Source organism: Anomaloglossus baeobatrachus, chromosome 3 (assembly GCF_048569485.1).
Source record: "Anomaloglossus baeobatrachus isolate aAnoBae1 chromosome 3, aAnoBae1.hap1, whole genome shotgun sequence".
NCBI classification, from domain to species: Eukaryota; Metazoa; Chordata; class Amphibia; order Anura; family Aromobatidae; genus Anomaloglossus; species Anomaloglossus baeobatrachus.
This window is the reverse complement of record NC_134355.1, coordinates 624933463-624955055: the sequence shown is the minus strand read 5'-3', so window position 1 is coordinate 624955055 and position 21593 is coordinate 624933463. Positions and strand designations below refer to the sequence as shown.

Sequence of the window (21593 nt, the reverse complement as noted above, 5' to 3'; positions counted from 1 at the left end):
CATTTTGTTTAAATTTAATTTTTAATTTTTTTTTCATTAAAAATCTGTCATTTAATAAAAAAAAAACAACAAATGAAAATTTCTAATTTGGCAAGTAATGGTTTAACACCATGAGGCAATATTAAGTATATGTTACCAGAGATTAGCACATTACATCTAACTACACAGTTTTCAGAGGTGTACATATATATTTCTCATCCCATCATTATCAGCAGCACTCAGCGGTATTATCAGCAGGTTTTCACATCGTCTAATAACCTAGTAGAGATAATTACTGCGGAAAGATTCCTGTGAAAGTAATTAATGAATCCGTGTGCTAATTGGATTTCTACCATTTTTGCATTTCATTCCATTGACAATTGATGAAATTACAGGATTAAGAAAGATGAGTAAATATTAGATCACATACTTTTTTTATGGAATTTTATGAAAAAGATTAAGATTTTTTTTTCAGAAACTGCAGAAAAATATAATAAATCATGTGTTGACCATAAATCCCATTAATTTAACATTGCAAATACAAATTCCATTGAAAAAGAATGTTTCATGCATCGTGTTTTAGTTTCGGTAGCAGTCTGTAGAAAATAAGGGGTCGTATTTTTTAGGGTTTTTTTTGGAGGAGGCCATGATGGAGCGTGTACAGTCATGGCCAAAAGTTTTGAGAATGACACCAAAATTATATTTTCACATGATCTGTTGCCCTCTGGTTTTTAATTGCGTTTGTCTGATGTTTAAATCACATACAGAAATATAATTGCAATAATATTATGAGTACCAGAAGGTTCTATTGACAGTTAGAATGAGTTAATGCAGCAAGTCAATATTTGCAGTGTTGACCCTTCTTCAGGACCTCTGCAATTCTCCCTGGCTTGCTCTCAATCAATTTCTGGACCAAATCCTGACTGATAGCTGTCCATTCTTGCATAAGCAATGCTTGCATTTTGCCAGAATTTGTTGTTTTTTGTTTGTCCACCCGTCTCTTTATGATTGCCCACAAGTTCTCAATGGGATTAAGATCTGGGGAGTTTCCAGGCCATGGACCCAAAATCTCTATGTTTTGTTCCATGAGCCATTTAGTGATCACCTTTGCTTTATGGCAAGGTGCTCCATCATGCTGGAAAAGGCATTGTTGGGCGCCAAACTGCTCTTGGACAGTTGGGAGAAGTTGCTCTTGGAGGACATTCTGGTCCCATTCTTTATTCATGGCTGTGTTTTTAGGCAAGACTGAGTGAGCCGATTCCCTTGGTTGAGAAGCAACCCCACACATGAATCGTTTCAGGATGCTTAACAGTTGGCATGAGACAAGACTGGTGGTAGCGCTCACCTCCTCTTCTCCTAATAAGCGGTTTTCCAGATGTCCCAAACAATCGAAAAGGGGATTCATCTGAGAAAATGGCTTTACCCCAGTCCTCAGCAGTCCACTCCCTGTACCTTTTGCAGAATATCAGTCGGTCCCTGATGTTTTTTCTGGAGAGAAGTGGCTTCTTTGCTGCCCTCCTTGAAACCAGGCCTTGCTCAAGCAGTCTCCGCCTCACAGTGCGTGCAGAAGCACTCACACCAGCCTGCTGCCATTGCTGAGCTAGCTCGGCACTGCTGGTAGTCCGATTCCGCAGCTGAAACAGTTTTAAGATACGGTCCTGGCGTTTGCTGGTCCTTCTTGGGCGCCCTGGAGCCTTTTTGGCAACAATGGAAGCTCTCTCCTTGATGTTCTTGATGATGCGATAGATTGTTGACTGAGGTGCAATCTTTGTAGCTGCGATACTCTTCCCTGTTAGGCCATTTTTGTGCAGAGCAATGATGGCTGCACGTGTTTGATACCAAGCACCAGCCTCCTTTTAAAGTATCCAGTGGTGTCATTCTTACTTAATCATGACTGATTGATCGCCAGCCCTGTCCTCATCAACACCCACACCTGTGTTAATGGAACAATCACTAAAACAATGTTAGCTGCTCCTTTTAAGGCAGGAATGCAATGATGTTGAAATGTGCTTTGGGGGTTAAAGTTCATTTTCTTAGCCAATATTGACTTTGCAAGTAATTGCTGTTAAGCTGATCACTCTTTATGACATTCTGGAATGTATGCAAATTGCCATTAGAAAAACTTAAGCAGTAGACTTTGTAAAAATTAATATTTGTAGCATTCTCAAAACCTTTGGCCATGACTGTACTTTATGGTCAATGTCATAGATGATTACAGTCTCAGGAAGTGATGGAGTACAGACCCTACCGTAGAGACCACGGAGGGGCTGCACTGCCACATCGAGATGTCATTAAGTGGCATCTGTCGACTCTTTGCGAGACATCGACTGATATGGTGAATGCCGGGCAAGTATTATGCACCCGTCCCATTTTCACTAATAAGATCGATGCATTATAACTGCCAAGTGTGCACAAAATCGGACACCATGTCAGCAGCGCCGCACACCTACTGATGCAAAAGAAGAGCGCTATATTAACACTAAGGCACATATGTCAAAGTCTGGCCTGTACGACAAATGTGGCGCACAGGCTAATTTGATACGGCCCGCAATGACTCTGTATGGAGGACTACGGGGGCCCATTATTCGGTATGGAGGACTACGGGGGGCCCATTATTCTGTACGGAGGACTACGGGGGGCCCATTATTCTGTACGGAGGACTACGTGGGGCCCATTATTCTGTACGGAGGACTACGTGGGGCCCATTATTCTGTACGGAGGACTACGTGGGGCCCATTATTCTGTACGGAGGACTACGTGGGGCCCATTATTCTGTACGGAGGACTACGTGGGGCCCATTATGCTGTATGGAGGACTATGTGGAGCCAATTATTCTGTATGGAGAACTATGTGGGGCCAGCAACTTGGTTGGTCCGCAACCTTTTCCAGCCTTAACTTTGGCCCTCTGTGTGTTTGAGTTTGACATCCCTGCTCTAAGGATGTGTGAACAGAGTTTTTCTAATAGTTTTTTTTTTTTTTTTTAGCAAGAACTGAGAGGAAACCATAAAAATCTCAAAATTCTTCATAAGCTTTGAGTTTCTGATCAGTTTCTGCTCCAAAAAATCTGCAAAAGAAGGGAATTTTGTTTACTTACCGTAAATTCCTTTTCTTCTAGCTCTAATTGGGAGACCCAGACAATTGGGTGTATAGCTACTGCCTCCGGAGGCCACACAAAGTATTACACTTAAAAGTGTAAGGCCCCTCCCCTACTGCCTATACACCCCCCGTGGGATCACGGGCTCCTCAGTTTTAGTGCAAAAGCAAGAAGGAGGAAAGCCAATAAACTGGTTTAAGCAAATTCAATCCGAAGGAATATCGGAGAACTGAAACCATTCAACCTGAACAACATGTGTATACAAAAAAACAGGGGCGGGAGCTGGGTCTCCCAATTAGAGCTAGAAGAAAAGGAATTTACGGTAAGTAAACAAAATTCCCTTCTTCTTTGTCGCTCTATTGGGAGACCCAGACAATTGGGATGTCCAAAAGCAATCCCTGGGTGGGTAAAATAATACCTCATGATAGGGCCGTAAAAACGGCCCCTTTTCTACAGGTGGGCAATCGCCGCCTGAAGGACTTGTCTACCTAGGCTGGCGTCCGCCGAAGCATAGGTATGCACCTGATAATGCTTGGTAAAAGTGTGCAGACTCGACCAGGTAGCCGCCTGGCACACCTGCTGAGCCGTAGCCTGGTGCCGTAGTGCCCAGGACGCACCCACGGCTCTGGTAGAATGGGCTCTCAGCCCTGAGGGAACCGGAAGCCCCGCAGAACGGTAGGCTTCAAGAATTGGTTCCTTGATCCACCGAGCCAAGGTTGACTTGGAAGCCTGCGACCCTTTACGCTGGCCAGCGACAAGGACAAAGAGTGCATCCGAGCGGCGCAGAGGTGCCGTGCGGGAAATGTAGATTCTGAGTGCTCTCACCAGATCCAACAAATGCAAATCCTTTTCACATTGATGAACTGGACGAGGACACAAAGAAGGTAAGGAGATATCCTGATTGAGATGAAAGGAGGATACCACCTTAGGGAGAAACTCCGGAATCGGGCGCAGAACCACCTTGTCCTGGTGAAACACCAGGAAGGGAGATTTGCATGACAGCGCTGCTAGCTCGGACACTCTCCGAAGAGACGTGACCGCTACTAGAAAGGCCACTTTCTGTGAAAGGCGAGAAAGGGAAACATCCCTCATAGGCTCGAAAGGCGGCTTCTGGAGAGCAATTAGAACCCTGTTCAGATCCCAGGGCTCTAACGGCCGCTTGTAAGGAGGGACGATATGACAAACCCCTTGCAGGAACGTGCGTACCTGAGGAAGTCGTGCTAGGCGCTTCTGAAAAAATACAGATAGCGCTGAGACTTGTCCCTTGAGGGAGCCGAGCGACAAACCTTTTTCCAACCCGGATTGCAGGAAGGAAAGAAAAGTAGGCAATGCAAATGGCCAGGGAGAAACTTCCTGAGCAGAGCACCAAGCTAAGAATATCTTCCACGTCCTGTGGTAGATCTTGGCAGAGGATAGTTTCCTAGCCTGTCTCATGGTGGCAATGACCTCTTGAGATAATCCTGAAGACGCTAGGATCCAGGACTCAATGGCCACACAGTCAGGCTCAGGGCCGCAGAATTCTGATGGAAAAACGGCCCTTGAGACAGCAAGTCTGGCCGGTCTGGTAGTGCCCACGGTTGTCCTACCGTGAGATGCCACAGATCCGGGTACCACGACCTCCTTGGCCAGTCTGGAGCGACGAGGATGGCGCGGCGGCAGTCGGACCTGATCTTGCGTAGCACTCTGGGCAACAGTGCCAGAGGAGGAAACACAAGGGAGTTGAAATTGCGACCAATCCTGAACTAAGGCGTCCGCCGCCAGAGCTCTGAAATCGTGAGACCGTGCCATGAAGGCCGGAACCTTGTTGTTGTGCCGGGACGCCATTAGGTCGACGTCCGGCATCCCCCAGCGGCGACAAATTTCCTGAAACACGTCCGGGTGAAGAGACCATTCCCCTGCGTCCATACTCTGGCGACTGAGGAAGTCTGCTTCCCAGTTTTCTACGCCCGGGATGTGAACTGCGGATATGGTGGATGCCGTGTCTTCCACCCACGTCAGAATCCGCCGGACTTCCTGGAAGGCTTGCCGACTGCGTGTCCCTCCTTGGTGGTTGATGGATGCCACCGCTGTGGAGTTGTCCGACTGAATTCGGATCTGCTTGCCTTCCAGCCACTGCTGGAAGGCTTGTAGGGCAAGATACACTGCTCTGATTTCCAGAACATTGATCTGAAGGGTGGACTCTTGCTGAGTCCACGTACCTTGAGCCCTGTGGTGGAGAAACACTGCTCCCCACCCTGAAAGACTCGCGTCCGTTGTGACCACCGCCCAGCATGGGGGTAGGAAAGACTTTCCTATTGACAATGAGGTGGGAAGAAGCCACCACTGAAGAGAATCCTTGGCCGCCTGAGAAAGGGAGACGTTCCTGTCTAGGGACGTCGACTTCCCGTCCCATTGGCGGAGAATGTCCCATTGTAGTGGACGCAGATGAAACTGCGTGAAAGGGACTGCCTCCATTGCTGCTACCATCTTCCCCAAGAAGTGCATGAGGCGTCTCAAGGGGTGCGACTGGCCCTGAAGGAGAGATTGCAAGCCCTGTCTGTAGTGAACGCTGTTTGTCCAGCGGAAGCATCACTATCGCTGAGAGAGTATGAAACTCCATGCCAAGGTATGTTATCGATTGGGTCGGGGTGAGATTTGACTTTGAAAAGTTGATGATCCACCCGAAACTCTGGAGAGTCTCCAGCGCAACGTTCAGGCTGTGTTGGCATGCCTCTTGAGAGGGTGCCTTGACAAGTAGATCGTCCAAGTAAGGGATCACGGAGTGACCCTGAGAGTGCAGGACTGCTACTACTGCTGCCATGACTTTGGTGAAGACCCTTGGGGCTGTCGCCAGACCGAAAGGCAGGGCTACGAACTGAAGGTGTTCGTCTCCTATAACGAAGCGTAGAAAACGCTGGTGCTCTGGAGCAATCGGCACGTGGAGATAAGCATCTTTGATGTCTATTGATGCTAGGAAATTTCCTTGAGACATTGAGGCGATGACGGAGCGGAGGGATTCCATCCGGAAGCGCCTGGTTTTCACATGCTTGTTGAGTAGTTTTAGGTCCAGAACAGGACGGAAAGACCCGTCCTTTTTTGGCACCACAAACAAATTGGAGTAAAAACCGTGACCTTGCTCCTGAAGAGGAACAGGGATCACCACTCCTTCTGCCTTTAGAGAGCACACCGCCTGCAGAAGAGCATCGGCTCGGTCGGGAGGCGGAGAAGTTCTGAAGAATCGAGTTGGAGGACGAGAACTGAACTCTATCCTGTACCCGTGAGACAAAATGTCTCTCACCCAACGGTCTTTGACCTGTGGCAGCCAAATGTCGCCAAAGCGGGAGAGCCTGCCACCGACCGAGGATGCGGAGAGAGGAGGCCGAAAGTCATGAGGAAGCCGCCTTGGTAGCGGTTCCTCCGGCTGCTTTCTTTGGGCGTGACTGAGCCCGCCAAGAATCTGAACTCCTCTGATCCTTTTGAGTCCTTTTGGACGAGGAGAATTGGGACCTGCCCGAGCCTCGAAAGGACCGAAACCTCGACTGTCCCCTCCTCTGTTGGGGTTTATTTGGTCTGGGCTGAGGTAAGGATGAATCCTTACCCTTGGACTGTTTAATGATTTCATCCAATCTCTCACCAAACAGTCTGTCACCAGAAAATGGCAAACTGGTTAAGCACTTCTTGGAAGCAGAATCTGCCTTCCATTCCCTTAACCACAAGGCTCTGCGTAAAACCACGGAGTTGGCGGACGCCACTGCCGTACGGCTCGTAGAGTCCAGGACAGCATTAATAGCGTAAGACGCAAATGCCGACATTTGAGAGGTTAAGGACGCTACTTGCGGAACAGATGTACGTGTGACAGTGTCAACCTGCGCGAGACCAGCTGAAATAGCTTGGAGTGCCCATACAGCTGCGAATGCTGGAGCAAACGACGCGCCGATAGCTTCATAGATGGATTTCAACCAGAGTTCCATCTGTCTGTCAGTGGCATCTTTAAGCGAAGCCCCATCTTCCACTGCAACTATGGATCTAGCCGCAAGCCTGGAGATTGGGGGATCCACCTTCGGACACTGGGTCCAGTTCTTGACCACGTCCGGGGGAAAAGGGTAACGTGTATCCTTAAGACGTTTGGAGAAACGCTTATCCGGATAAGCGTGGTGTTTCTGGACTGCCTCTCTAAAGTCAGAGTGGTCCAGAAAAGTACTCAATTTACGCTTGGGATACCTGAAATGGAATTTCTCCTGCTGTGAAGCTGACTCCTCCACTGGAGGAGCAGGGGGAGAAATATCCAACATTTTATTGATGGACGCTATGAGATCATTAACTATTGCGTCCCCATCAGGTGTATCCAGATTAAGAGCGGTCTCAGGATCAGAATCCTGATCAGCTACCTCCGCTTCATCATACAGAGAGTCCCCCTGCTGGGACCCTGACCAGTGTGATGAAGTCGAGGGTCGCTCCCAGCGAGCTCGCTTAGGCTGTCTGGGACTGTCGTCCGTGTCAGAGCCTTCACCCCGGGATGCATGGGACCCCCCCGGAGCACGGATTTGTTCCAAATGAGGGGGGCCAGGGAGCATTGAATCAACAGTGCCCATGGTCTGAGGTACCGGTCTGGACTGCAAGGTCTCAAGGATTTTAGCCATAGTCACAGACAATCTATCAGCAAAAACTGCAAACTCCGTCCCTGTCACCTGGACAGTGTTCACAGGTGGTTCTCCTTGGGCCACCTCTAGCAGAGGCCCCGGCTGAGCAAGTGCTACAGGGGCCGAACATTGCACACAATGGGGGTCAGTGGCACCAGCCGGTAGAACAGCCTCACATGCGGTACAGGCAGCATAGAAAGCCTGTGCCTTGGCCCCCTTGCTTTTTGCGGACGACATGCTGTTGTCTAGCAATCTAGGAGGGTATATAGCCAAGAATAGCGACCGTACAGTGCAATGTATAGCATACAGCAAATAAACACTTCGGCACTAGTGGGTTAGCACCCGAGGTGCCGCTTACCGCCCGCTCCAAGCGGGTGTGTGGTCGCCAGAATCCCGTGTCTGGGTCTCCCAGAGCTTGTCTCCCTTCTTCACTGAGACAGCAAACAGGAATGGCTGCCGGCGTCCTGTGAAGAGGGGCAGGCCGTGGGCGTGCCCCAGACAAAGAGCGGGAAACTGGCGTCCCACTGTGCCCAGTGAGGGGGCTGGAGTATGCCAAGCAGACTCCAGCCCTCGGCGCTGACGTTCTGCACAGCGTCCCGCCCTTCCCCTGACTGGCAGGCCTGGGGGCGGGAACGAAACGGAACTAGGCCGCAAAAGCCGGGGACTCGATTTATAAGCGCGGCCGCCGTATAAGCACGGCCAGCGCGGAAGTCCCCGGCGCACCACAAGTCCCAGCCGCGCCGCAGTGTAAAAAACCGCCAGCAGCGGCCGGCGCGGCAGTTCCTAATACATAAACTCACTCAGCAAAGCTGCAGTGAGTAATAGCACCAGCGCGCCGCGCTGCTGCCCCCGGCGCACTAACACACCCAGCAATGCTGGTGTGTGTGTGCGCGATCTGTACGGGGACACCGAGTACCTTAATGTAGCAGGGCCCTGTCCCTGACGATAATCAGCTCTATGTCCAGCAGATTCCCAGGGGCTGTGGACTGAGCACGGTCTCCTGTGCCATGGAGACAGATAGGATCCCACTTCACCCAGAGCCCTAAGGGGATGGGGAAGGAAAGCAGCATGTGGGCTCCAGCCTCCGTACCCGCAATGGGTACCTCAACCTTAACAAACACCTCCGACAAAAGTGGGGTGAGAAGGGAGCATGCTGGGGGCCCTAGTATGGGCCCTCTTTTCTTCCATCCGACAAAGTCAGCAGCTGCTGCTGACTAAACAGTGGAGCTATGCGTGGATGTTAGCCTCCTTCGCACAAAGCATGAAAACTGAGGAGCCCGTGATCCCACGGGGGGTGTATAGGCAGTAGGGGAGGGGCCTTACACTTTTAAGTGTAATACTTTGTGTGGCCTCCGGAGGCAGTAGCTATACACCCAATTGTCTGGGTCTCCCAATAGAGCGACAAAGAAAGACTCTGTATGTAACCCAAGATGAACATATACATAAGGTAGCACTTAGCAGACCGCTATCTCTCCTAACCACCTATAGACATACATTCCAGTGGAGGATTATCTCCTGGAAGAAATGGATTGGAAGTTGAAATTCAACATGCCCAATCCTTGTTTCCCCCTGACATTATCTGCCATGAATTCCAGTTGCCAGATGCATTATTTACATGTAAGCCCGATTTTGAAAACAGGAGGGCTAGCTTTGCTGCTCATGGCAATGTATCACGTGCAGTATAAGCGGAGCTTTGCTTGCTATAAGCATCAGTTTGCAATATGCAGTTTTACTAAATGAGATCTACATGAGGAGATTAATCAACAGGTTGGAAAGCAGAACTTAGGGGTACTTTGCACGCTGCGACATCGCTACTGCGATATCGTCGGGGTCAAATCGAAAGTGACGCACATCCGGCGCCAGTAACGATGTCTCAACGTGTAAAGCCTAGATGCACCGATAAACGATCGCAAAAGCGTCGTATATCGGTGATCTGTGAAGTGTCAGACATTTTCATAATGTCGCACCAATAGGAGATACGATGTTGTTCCTCGTTCCTGCGGCAGCACACATCGCTGTGTGTGAAGCCGCAGGAGCGAGGAAGATCTCCTTACCTGCCTCCACCGCCAATGCGGAAGGAAGGAGGTGGGCGGGATGTTTACGTCCAGCTCATCTCCGCCCCTCCGCTTCTATTGGCCGCCTGCCATGTGACGTCGCTGTGACACCGCACGACCCGCCCCCCTTAGGAAGGAGTCGGATCGCCGGCCAGAGCGACGTCGCAGGGCAGGTAAGTGTGTGTGAAGCTGCCGTAGTGATAATGTTCGCTACGGCAGCTATCACAAGATATCGCATGTGCGGCGGGGGCGGGGATTATCGCGCTCGGCATCGCTAGCATCGGCTTGCGATGTCGCAGCGTGCAAAGTACCCCTAAGGGTCAACTACTAGTAATCTCTATGCAACTAAAAGCAGATTGGTCACATTGGTCTTCCTTTCGCGGCTCATTTTATACTGTACATTTCAAAATGTTTATGCCAAAAATATGCATCTATTAAAAAAATTGAAAACATTGATATAAAAGGTGCCAAATTTATTATTTTTTTGTTTTATACACCATTTTTGAAAGTTTTAAAAGTGAAGTAAGGGCATGTGCCCACGGGAGCTTGTTTCTGCGGATTTTGCCGCGAAAAACCTGCAGACTTTTCTGGATTTTCCAGATAAATCCGCAAGTTTTAGCATGTACAGACACTCCCCATGTTATCCTATGGGACATGGGGAGTGTGTGTCCACGCTGCGGAAAGTGCGGCTGCCGAACATGCTGCGGATGTCCCGCAGCCGCACGTAACTGCATGTCAATTATTCATGCGGAATTACCTGCGGAAATCCTGTCCCTCCGCTATGGAGATAGAGGCCGGGACGTCCGCAGGTAATTCGCATGAAAGTCCGCAGGTTTACCGCAGCTATATCGCTGGAATCCCGCAGCTAAAAATAGCTGTGGATGCCAGCGAGCAGCTGCGGTAAACCTGCGGCCGTACCTGCGGATACATCCGCAGTTACGTTCTCCCGTGAGCACATAGCCTAAATCTGGGGTATGCCATACCTTGGAGGGATACAGTTTATCTCCTCAGTAGAGGAGATCTATTAGGTTATGTTCACACAGGGCATCTTTTGTTTTGTTATGTGCGTTTTGAGTGCATCATGAGAGTGTATGTCATTTTCTGAAAACGCACCCGTGGCATGCATCCAATAAAAGATGCCCAGTGTGGACAGCAAAATAGAAATTTCATAGACTTTGCTAGGTGAAGGAAATGCATGCATTTTGATGCATCTTTGTGTCCTCAAAAAATGCTGCAAAAACGCAGCAAAAGATGCCCTGTGTGAACTTAGCCTAAAGGTATGTTCACACGTTGCATTTTTGCAGTGGTCTTGATCTGCACCAAAAACTAAAGTGGTGGCAAGAAAACTATGTACAATACCCCAAAATTTTACATGCATTTTTTTATCCCTTTTGTCTAAATGGATGAAAAGTGCTGAAAAACACTAAAAAGAATGGATAAGCTACATCTTGACAAAAATACAATAGGGCTCAAAATAAGGCTATGTGCGCACTTTGCGCCGAGGTACTTGCAGTTGTAAACGCATCCTCTGGCAGAAATTGTCAAAATTTGGCTTGGACCACAGAAACGCTAAAAATACGCATGTGTTTTTTCCGCGTTTTTACCGCATTTTACATGCTTTTTCATTGCTTAAAGTCAGATGCGTTTTTATTGCAAATACACGACTTAAAGTTTTAACACTCGAACACTAAGAAAAAAATGTAAAAAAAATGAATAAAAATATCATGATTAAATTCATACACACAATAGCTAATTTTATAAAAATTATAACTGTGATCTTATATTTATGGCTAAAATTACTTTAAAATATTGTTTTTCATTAATTTAATTGTCGGACTATGTGTGTGTGTGTAAAGGGACACATCATTACCTCAATTTAATGTAAAAGACGCATGCGTTTATTTGGTCAAAAAGCATGCATTCTGCACCAAGAAAGCATGGAAAACGCTAGGATTTTGATTGTGTGTGCGTTTTGAAAGATCTCATTGACTCCAATGTTAGCAAAACGCTGCCAAATGGCAAAAACAATTGGCATGCTGCTTCTCTAAACGCAGAGATTTTGACAAATTTTCGGCACCTAAAACGGTGCGTTTTAAAAAGCATTGTGTGCACAAGAAAGCCCACTTTCCCATAGACTTTGCTTGGAAATCAAAACGCATGCATTTTTGCATTAAAACGCAGCAGCTCAAAACGCTGCGGAAACGCATGAAAAAACGCAACGTGCGCACACAGCCTAAGGCCCCCTTCACACGTCAGTGATTCTGGTACGTATGTGCTTTTTTTTTTTTTATACGTACCAGAATCACTGACATACGCAGACCAATTATAATCAATGGGTCTGCTCACACATCAGTGATTTTTCACTGAACGTGTCTCGGTGCAGCGTACACCCGTGGCCGTGATTCTGCATGGAGACAAGTCAGTTTATTTCTGGCATCACTGATGACCCACGGACCACACTATGGTGTGATCTGTGTGTGATCCGTGAAACACGTACCAGAAAATCACGGACATATTAAATATTTTCAACTTACCTTGCCTGCGATTCACTGTGCAGCTCTTGGCAGCTCTTGCCTGGCTCACGAATATTCATGAGAGCAGGAACAGCCGACCAGGAAGTAGCTGCTGAGAGCGGTAGGGGGACGCTACAGAGCCGAGGAGTTCAGCACCATGGACAGCAGGAGCGAAGGCAGGTGAGTAATGTCCATATGCAACCACGGATCACAGATTGCACATGGACAACCCACGTGTGCCGTGAATCACGGAACACGGAGGGACATGTGCGCATTTAACAAGTCAGTGAAGAACGTCAGTGTTTTTCACTGACGTGTGAAACAGGCCTTAGAATGGCCAAAAACCCAGTGAGTGTATGAGATTTCAGAAATGCTGGACCTGGAAAATACGAGTTCTTCAAACCAAATATGCTGAGTAAAGGATGCAGCAAAAATGCCATGTGTGAACATAACCTTTAAGGGTTTTAACCAACGTTGACCGCTATCGTGACATACTCGGCTATCGTTGGCAGTCTAATAGGCAGTGACTGGAGTGGAGTAATGCACGCTCGACCTCCGCTCCATCTTCAGAATTCGGTTCTCCAGACGGCTGGAACTCCCAGCGATCAGTAAGTTATACCCTATCATATGGGCAGAGGATCACATCCAACCTCTTATTATTGGGGCTTTCTCGGTGCCGGAGGCACTCTGAAGATCCTTCCGCTTTCCAGATATGTTTATACACATAGGCTTAGTGGGCGACATAATAATGGCGTTCAACCTGATGATCCAATGCCCCACAATCTTCTGTTCTGCCAAGTCACAATAGGACAGATACTTACGAGGAGATGTTGGTCTTCGCATGCTCCTGAATGAGTTCTCCTTTGGGATTGACCGTAAATATTCTGTTTAAAGAAACTCCCACTTGCTTATATGAATAAACATCCTGTGTAAATCATAAAAAAAAAACTCAGATTAGTTTACCGCGCTGGCAGTTTTACGGAGCAATAATGGCATCAACTCCGGCAAGTTCAGAGCATTTCCATTGATTTATCATGTCATAAAGAGAAGTCCTCTGTGTAAGCAGATAAAAACACAGAATGAGAAAAAGTCCAATAAACAGGTTCTGTGTATGACTCAATAAATATCCTCTAAGTGTGCGCGAGTGCTTGGGTTTTATGTGGACATCGTCGTAAATTCACAGACGCGTCTTATTGGATTAATACAAGTGTTTTAATCTCCGTCCTATTCAGTCAGATCTAATCCTGCCAAACCTAGATCTTGTTACTATGGGGAGTGATAAGCTGTATGAATGTCGCAGCTGTTTATAGGAGGTGGATACATAAAATATTAAAATGCACACGGGCTTCGTGACTTCACATGAGAAATATCGATTCGTTCTGGGAACAGCCCCAGTGAGCTGAGCTATGGATGTCCAGAGATAACTGCTGTACGTCTCCGAAAATTGCCAAACCAGAACTGTAGCGTCTTCAACGTGATAACAAAATCCAAGGACCATTGCATCAAAATGGACAATTTCATATAAAATATGAAAACTCGCCTTTTAAAATATTTTTTTGGGAAAACAACCCCTTTCCATATGCCATAGTAGACATCATAAAAGGGATATTTACAACATTGGCAACGTACCCAGTGATTCATAAGGAATCCTGAATGAGCTGTACAATTATCACATGATCGCAGGTCCAACTTAAAATTAATAAAGGGGTGGGGAGAGAAAGATTTACGAGAGGGAGAGAAAGATTTGTGAGAGCAAGAGATTGACGAGAGACTATTACAGAACGAGAGAATTTCTGAGCATGCGAGAAATTTACAAAACCTATTAACAAGAGAAAGGCTTCCAAGTTAGAGAGGTTTATAAGAGAGAAAGTTACGAGAGGGGTCAGCGGTGGCCCAGAGAGGGGTCAGCGGTGGCCCAGAGAGGGGTCAGCGGTGGCCCAGAGAGGGGTCAGCGGTGGCCCAGAGAGGGGTCAGCGGTGGCCCAGAGAGGGGTCAGCGGTGGCCCAGAGAGGGGTCAGCGGTGGCCCAGAGAGGGGTCAGCGGTGGCCCAGAGAGGGGTCAGCGGTGGCCCAGAGAGGGGTCAGCGGTGGCCCAGAGAGGGGTCAGCGGTGGCCCAGAGAGGGGTCAGCGGTGGCCCAGAGAGGGGTCAGCGGTGGCCCAGAGAGGGGTCAGCGGTGGCCCAGAGAGGGGTCAGCGGTGGCCCAGAGAGGGGTCAGCGGTGGCCCAGAGAGGGGTCAGCGGTGGCCCAGAGAGGGGTCAGCGGTGGCCCAGAGAGGGGTCAGCGGTGGCCCAGAGAGGGGTCAGCGAGGGCCCAGAGAGGGGTCAGCGAGGGCCCAGAGAGGGGTCAGCGAGGGCCCAGAGAGGGGTCAGCGAGGGCCCAGAGAGGGGTCAGCGAGGGCCCAGAGAGGGGTCAGCGAGGGCCCAGAGAGGGAGAGAAAGATTAACAACAGAGACATTTAAAAGAGATAAATAGAGAGAGATTTACGAGAGAGAGAGAAAAATAAAGCGAATTTTTGGAAATTCGATTGTAACTTGATCCTCCGCAGACCAGTTCACTGATCTCTAACAATGAGAGCTCCAGACCACGGTCAGCGTCAGATGACTGCCAAAGCTACACCTCTTCCAAAGCCACACCTCTGCCTTTGACTAATGTAGAGGATGTGCCCCATGTCATCTACACAAACTAGCAAATGTAGCTTCAGCGCAGTGAGAAGACCGGTGCATAAGTAGAGGGGAACTGATTCTGCTGCCCTGAACAGCATAGTGGAAATATGGCACATATTGGAGGCAAGAGTGACATTGGCAAAGCAAATGTAATGTACAAGAATTTGAATGGAGAAAAGCGGATAATTGATATTGTGAAAAATGTTGTACATTTTCTGACTGTGCAAAAATTAGACAAGATTAGGAAATCTGCTGCAGTGTGTTAAGATTGTATCATGAAAATGGCGTTGTGTAACATTAATATAAGCTCCCATCACCCCATAACAATATTTAAATCTTTAAGGGTGCTGCACTTACCGTAGGTCGATTCCCAAATGCAGCATAGAAAGGCTCGATGTTTGGATGAAACAGATTTTTAATATCTGTCAAGCACTCAATCTTGAACTTCTCCGGCTTCTTTTCTATTACTTCCCTATAAAAAAAAATTACATTTAAAGAGAAATTGATGAAACCATATATGTGGTGGACAGATGCGGTAATATAGAACTAATGCAAAATCATCAACGGGAACCCATCATCAGAATCAGGTTGCCTAATCCACAGGCACCGAGAATCAGAGGCGACCTGGGCAGCGTGAATCAGAGGCGGCCTGGGCAGCGTGAATCAGAGGCGGCCTGGGCAGCGTGAATCAGAGGCGGCCTGGGCAGCGTGAATCAGAGGCGGCCTGGGCAGCGTGAATCAGAGGCGGCCTGGGCAGCGTGAATCAGAGGCGGCCTGGGCAGCGTGAATCAGAGGCGGCCTGGGCAGCGTGAATCAGAGCCGGACGGGGAACCAAGAATCAGAGCCTCGTTAGGCATCATGAATGACAGAGCCTGGCTGGGCACCATGAATCAGAGCCTGGCCAGGTATGTTTTACCCTGAAACATTGCAGCATTTCAGAGTAAAACATACTAAAGTGCCGGCCCAGGACTGTGTGTCTCTGTTGACTAGTCAGATATGGTTCTGGCCATTTTCTCGTTGTGGTGCTTCTGTTGGCTCTAGGATCTGTCAGTCAATAGGAGTAGGGCGGAGTGAATACAGCCAAGGATCACATCAGAATAGTCAGCCAAGACACAGTCCCTAGCCGGCTCTTTAAAATGTGTTTCACTATGAAGCTTTGTGGCATTTCAGAATGAAGATGACTGACTGCAATCATACAGCAAGTGTAGAATTACTGCTGCTGAAGGTTTGGCCTGCATGAATCTGATGACAGATTGCCTTTCAAATAACTATAAGCTGTAAATTACTGAAATCTTCCAATATGGCTCCATGACATCCATGTATTTTATGAAGTTTGGGTTAGTTACCCTCATACACATGAAGCCTATCTTATGTGCCATCATATGGTGGCTCTGTATGGCACTTTATTTTGCAGATATTCACCCCTAAAAACAATGGTTGTAGGTTATAATGGCATGATATGGCATCCAATGGAGCATACAGTGCTGGCCAAAAGTATTGGCACACCTGCAATTCTGTCAGATAATACTCCGTTTCTTCTTGAAAATGATTGCAATCACAAATTCTTTGGTATTATTATCTTCATTTCATTTGTCTTCAATAAAAAAAAAAAAAAAAATTCATAAAGCCAAATTGGATATAATTCCACACCAAACATAAAGGGGTGGACAAAAGTATTGGCACTGTTTGAAAAATATGTGATGTTCTCTAATTTGTGTAATTAACAGCACCTGTAACTTACCTGTGGCACCTAACAGGTGTGGGCAATAACTAAATCACACTTGCAGCCAGTTGACATGGATTAAAGTTGACTCTACCTCTGTCCTGTGTCCTTGTGTGTACCACATTGAGCATGGAGAAAAGAAAGAAGACCAAAGAACTGTCTGAGGACTTGAGAATCCAAATTGTGAGGAAGCATGAGCAATCTCAAGGCTACAAGTCCATCTCCAAAGACCTGAAAGTTCCTGTGTCCACAGTGCGCAGTGTCATCAAGAAGTTTAAAGCCCATGGCGCTGTGGCTAACCTCCCTAGATGTGGAAGGAAAAGAAAAATTGACGAGAGATTTCAACGCAAGATTGTGCGGATGGTGAATAAAGAACCTCGACTAACATCCAAACAAGTTCAAGCTGCCCTGCAGTCCGAGGGTACAACAGTGTCAACCCGTACTATCTGTCGGCGTCTGAATGAAAAGGGACTGTATTGTAGGATACCCAGGAAGACCCCACTTCTTACCCTGAGACCTAAAAAAGCCAGGCTGGAGATTGCCAAACTTACCTGAGAAAGCCTAAAACATTTTGGAAGAATGTTCTCTGGTCAGATGAGACAAAAGTAGAGCTTTTTGGGGAAAAAAGCACTAGAAAATGGTGTGATAGCACTGGAGACTACTAAAGTGGCCAGCAATGAGTCCAGACCTGAATCCCATAGAACACCTGTGGAGAGATCTCAGAATGGCAGTTTGGAGAAGGCACCTTCAAATATCAGGGACCTGGAGCAGTTTGCCAAAGAAGAATGGTCTAAAATTCCAGCAGAGCATTGTAAGAAACTCATTGATGGTTACCGGAAGCGGTTGTTTGCAGTTATTTTGGCTAAAGGTTGTGCAACCAAGTATTAGGCTAAGGGTGCCAATACTTTTGTCTGGCCCATTTTTGGAGTTTTGTGTGAAATGATCAAATTTTTGTTTCATTCTCTTTTGTGTTTTTTCATTGCAAGCAAAGTAAATGGAGATAATAATACCAAAGAATTTGTGATTGCAATCATTTTCAAGAAGAAACTGAGTATTATCTGACAGAATAGCAGGGGTGCCAATACTTTTGGCCAGCACTATATGTATGAAATTTGCGCTATATTCAGGTATAGTTATGCATTTTCATTGATACCATAAAATGACTTTCAACAGCTCAGGGTTCCTTTGAATCCATCGTGTGTGTGTATGTGTGTGTATATGTATATATATATATATATATATATATATATATATATATATATATATATATATATATATATATATATATATATATATATATATATATATATATATATATATATATATATATATATACATGTATGTGTGTGTGTGTGTGTGTGTTCCTATAAATCACAATCTAACTTTGAAGCAAGAAAGTAAATATGGAATATAAAACCTAAGAAAATGCAATGCTTATTTTTTTGCTAATTATTATAAAAATTAAGCTGCTACAAATACCTGTGCAAGGCAGAGAACAAACTACTAGGACTCAAGAGGACGGGTCCTTGGGGTAAAACTGTGCCACGTTCATTAACCCAGTGTAGATATCCTCGGGTCATGTCTGCCATCCCGATAGCTCGTGCGGAGCAGTAGAGGAATTTATAACCATTTCTGTTCCATGAGAAGAAGAAAGACATAGAAAGTGAAATGCAACTACAATAATGGGATGTAGCATTTCTATAAAATCATCCGGCATGTAACATTCAGATCTAGGGGACCACTTATGGCTCAAGGGTTGGGTGAGAATCAGAAATGTGTTAGGGTTGTAGATAAGTGGGTATGATCCTACTGGAGTGGGCAAGTTCAAGAAGTGCTATAGTATCTCCTATAGACGTCATAAGTATGGCGTCTGTTTCGCTGTAGATATATATGTGGTGAATTCACAGTCTCATTAGCTATAGGGAGGCAGGACAAGAACTTGGGGATAATGTCATACTCACTGGCTGACTTTATGATACAGTTTTGCAATACCCTGGTGAGTCCAGTCTTTTCCTAGCGTTGGTAAAATATGACCCAATGTATCCGATCTGAAAAAGAAAAAAGTACCATATTTTTCGCTTTATAAGACGCACCGGATTATAAGACGCACCCCCAAATTTGGTGAAGGAATAGAGAATTTTTTTTAATAAATGGGGTCCGTCTTATAATGCCAGTGTCCGTCTAACAAATCATATAGAGTATATGTCCCTCATAGCCCCCCCCATCCTAAAATTAGCCCCCTTAATCAGGATATGGCCACCTTATATTGAATATAGCCCCCTTGTGCTGGCACACACGGCCGCCTGTGTTAGATATCGCCCCCATGCTGCTGCTTTTAGTAAAATAAACTCTTTCCTAACCTTCTCCAGCACTGTGCTCCCTCGTGTCCCCCTCCTTGGGGTTGAGCTCCGGCCTCCTGCCTGCATTTCCTGGTTCATGGTCCCGGTCATGTGATCGACACAGCAGAGTGAAATCTCTGCCTGCAGTATATAATCCGTATATTCGGTTTATAAGACGCACCCCCTACTTTCCCCCCAAATTTGGGGGAACAAAAGTGCGTCTTATAAAGCGAAAAATACAGTATATGTCACTTCAGATTAAATCCTCTTTGTAGAACTGCATCTAATAGCATTCGGAGGGTGACAACCAGGACTTAGACTACAGAAACCTGGAGATCGGTGAGAGTTCTGGGTATTATCCGAGAGGATAGGTCAGCATGAAGGAAGGGGGTGGAGGTGAGCTATGACCACTTTTGAACGCTGTATCAAATGTTATATATTGTGTATGGGAGTGTTATCTGTCATTGTAATTGTGCCTGTGATAAGAATATGGCTGCTAAAAAGTGATATCTACAGAACATGAAGGGTAGGCCAGAGTGAGAACTTCAAGAATTCAGGATTTATCATTTATTTGACATCTGACTTAAAAAAAAAAGAAAAAAAAAAAAGTACAATCATCATAACCTAACAGGTCATATTTTGGCAGTATATTCTCTGTAAGTATTAGGCTCCACTATTATGCTCACTGTGATTATCAACTATCCCTGGAATTAACTATGTAAAGAGAATCTGTGGTAAAATAACGGTATTAACCTAAAAGATATCGGATTAACTGTGCAGGTTAATAGCGTTAGAAAGGTGCCATACTTAAAGCGTGGATACTGGGAGAAAAATAACTTATTTCCTCCTGGGAGCTGACAGCTTTCAGTCATACAGGTGTCCCTGGAGCAATTACAGTCACCACTCTTACCACTTTGACTGTCCCAGTACTGATGCACTACAGAGCCAACTGTCAAATTACCAATGTGTACTTATAGCCGCCGCACACAGTAAAGTGAGCAGCTATCGTAGCCATACCGGCTTGCCTGCATGACTGAAATCCAGGGGCTCTAAGGAGAAACTAAGCTCATTTTCTCCTGGGTGCGACATTTTATAAGGTGGCGGGAGGTACTTTTCTAATCCTAATAAACCACACAGTACCCCTATATCTGCATGTTAATAGCATTATCCAATGTGACTGGTTCCCTTTAAATTCTAATCAACAATAGATATCAACATGATAATTAGACCGGTATCATTTGGAGGACCAGAACATTTTTAACAAAACCCTTACAACAGCCCAATATAAAGGAGGAATATTTTACTTCCATTTAAAGGTTTGAACCCACTTTATTTTATCTATAAAGATTGTGGATTATGGGAAAAATTCTGATTTCCTGGGAAAATTGGATAAATCTGCAAAGTAATATTACATCCAGGGATGGATGAAGGTTTGACGAGGTCATAGAGTCAAATTTGTGCAGGTTCTCCATTTAATTTCACATTCATTCTGGTAAGGATGTGTAATAGTTCAGATTTGGTGTATGGCGGTATTAATTTTGCACTATAGTAACAGTTTACTTACTGTAACAGTGTGTCCCTCCCCCGCCTGTGCTCATGGTGTAATAGTCTGTCTCTCCTTGATTGTCCTGTATGTACTACTGGTGGGGGATTGTTTATAATTCTCAGCATGGGACTTCTACAATCCACAACTTGGCAAACAGAAAAGAGCCAGGAGTCTAAAGTCCGTTCATGTATCAAATGTCATCAAATGTCCAGGCGGAGTTGGGCCCACCTTAGGGGCTGATCCCAGGAGAGAAGAACAATGAGACCCATGTTAGGTCAGTTAGTTGGATCTCGGCTGGAGAAGGACTAGGATCTATAGCTGAGGCTGGATCCTAGAGCCTGTGTATGGACGGTTACAGACTGGAGATCAGTGGCCACGTGGGATTATGTTTTGTTGTTCACCCTGTTGGACTCAAGGAACTCATATAAAGGACCATTGCCATATTTTCCCTGGCGTTGGAATACCGGGAGGCGCCCCTGGATCGTTTGTATTGTTGTGGACTCCTTGCAGACATTAAGGATTTATATTTATGTTTGGTGCTTTATCTTTGTGGTTCCAATAAAGCCCTTTGGATTGTTCCTTGGCCTGGCTTCCCTCACTGCTCTGTCGCATACCCCATCACACTTACAACAGTGCCATATAACGGACACTTACCAGCAGCATAGATAAGAGAAGTAGTATCTATAGAATACAATTACAGATCCTAACACCATTGAAAGGATGACGTCTGGACCATAACGATGGTAGGGCGAAACGTGCGCTAGGGAGATTGCTTTTTTTGACACATAATAATACAATGCATTTCATATTTTCTCATTGTATACAATAAAAAAAATCCTGCAGTCAGAATAGGTTTTCTTCATCTCCAATAGGGAATGACATCATCACCAGTTAAACTGGTCAAGTTTCTCCAAAGTTTCTATTACGACCATTAGTGTATATTTGTGTGTTAGCGCTGCAGACAAAGACTTGTAAGGCAAAAACTTTCCATCAATTCTAGAAACGAATTGAAGCTGGCACAACACACTTTTCTGAAAAGGCAATTAAGGGATAGTAATGGAA

General features: G+C 46.1%; 1 protein-coding gene across 6 annotated transcripts in view; it reads right to left on the bottom strand.

The window, feature by feature from the left end:
- Positions 1-21593, bottom strand: part of LPIN1 (lipin 1) — a 279658-nt gene that overhangs the window by 5916 nt on the left and 252149 nt on the right. For 5 of the 6 annotated variants that reach the window (XM_075341117.1, XM_075341120.1, XM_075341119.1 and 2 more), the window contains 4 exons: positions 18608-18694; positions 18126-18278; positions 15281-15395; positions 13081-13184 (listed from right to left, as the gene is read on the bottom strand). In XM_075341117.1, coding sequence (XP_075197232.1) covers positions 13081-13184; positions 15281-15395; positions 18126-18278; positions 18608-18694 — 459 coding nt within the window. Of the gene's footprint in view, positions 1-13076; positions 13185-15280; positions 15396-18125; positions 18279-18607; positions 18695-21593 lie in introns of those variants that run through there. The other variant, XM_075341123.1, reaches the window with a different exon arrangement.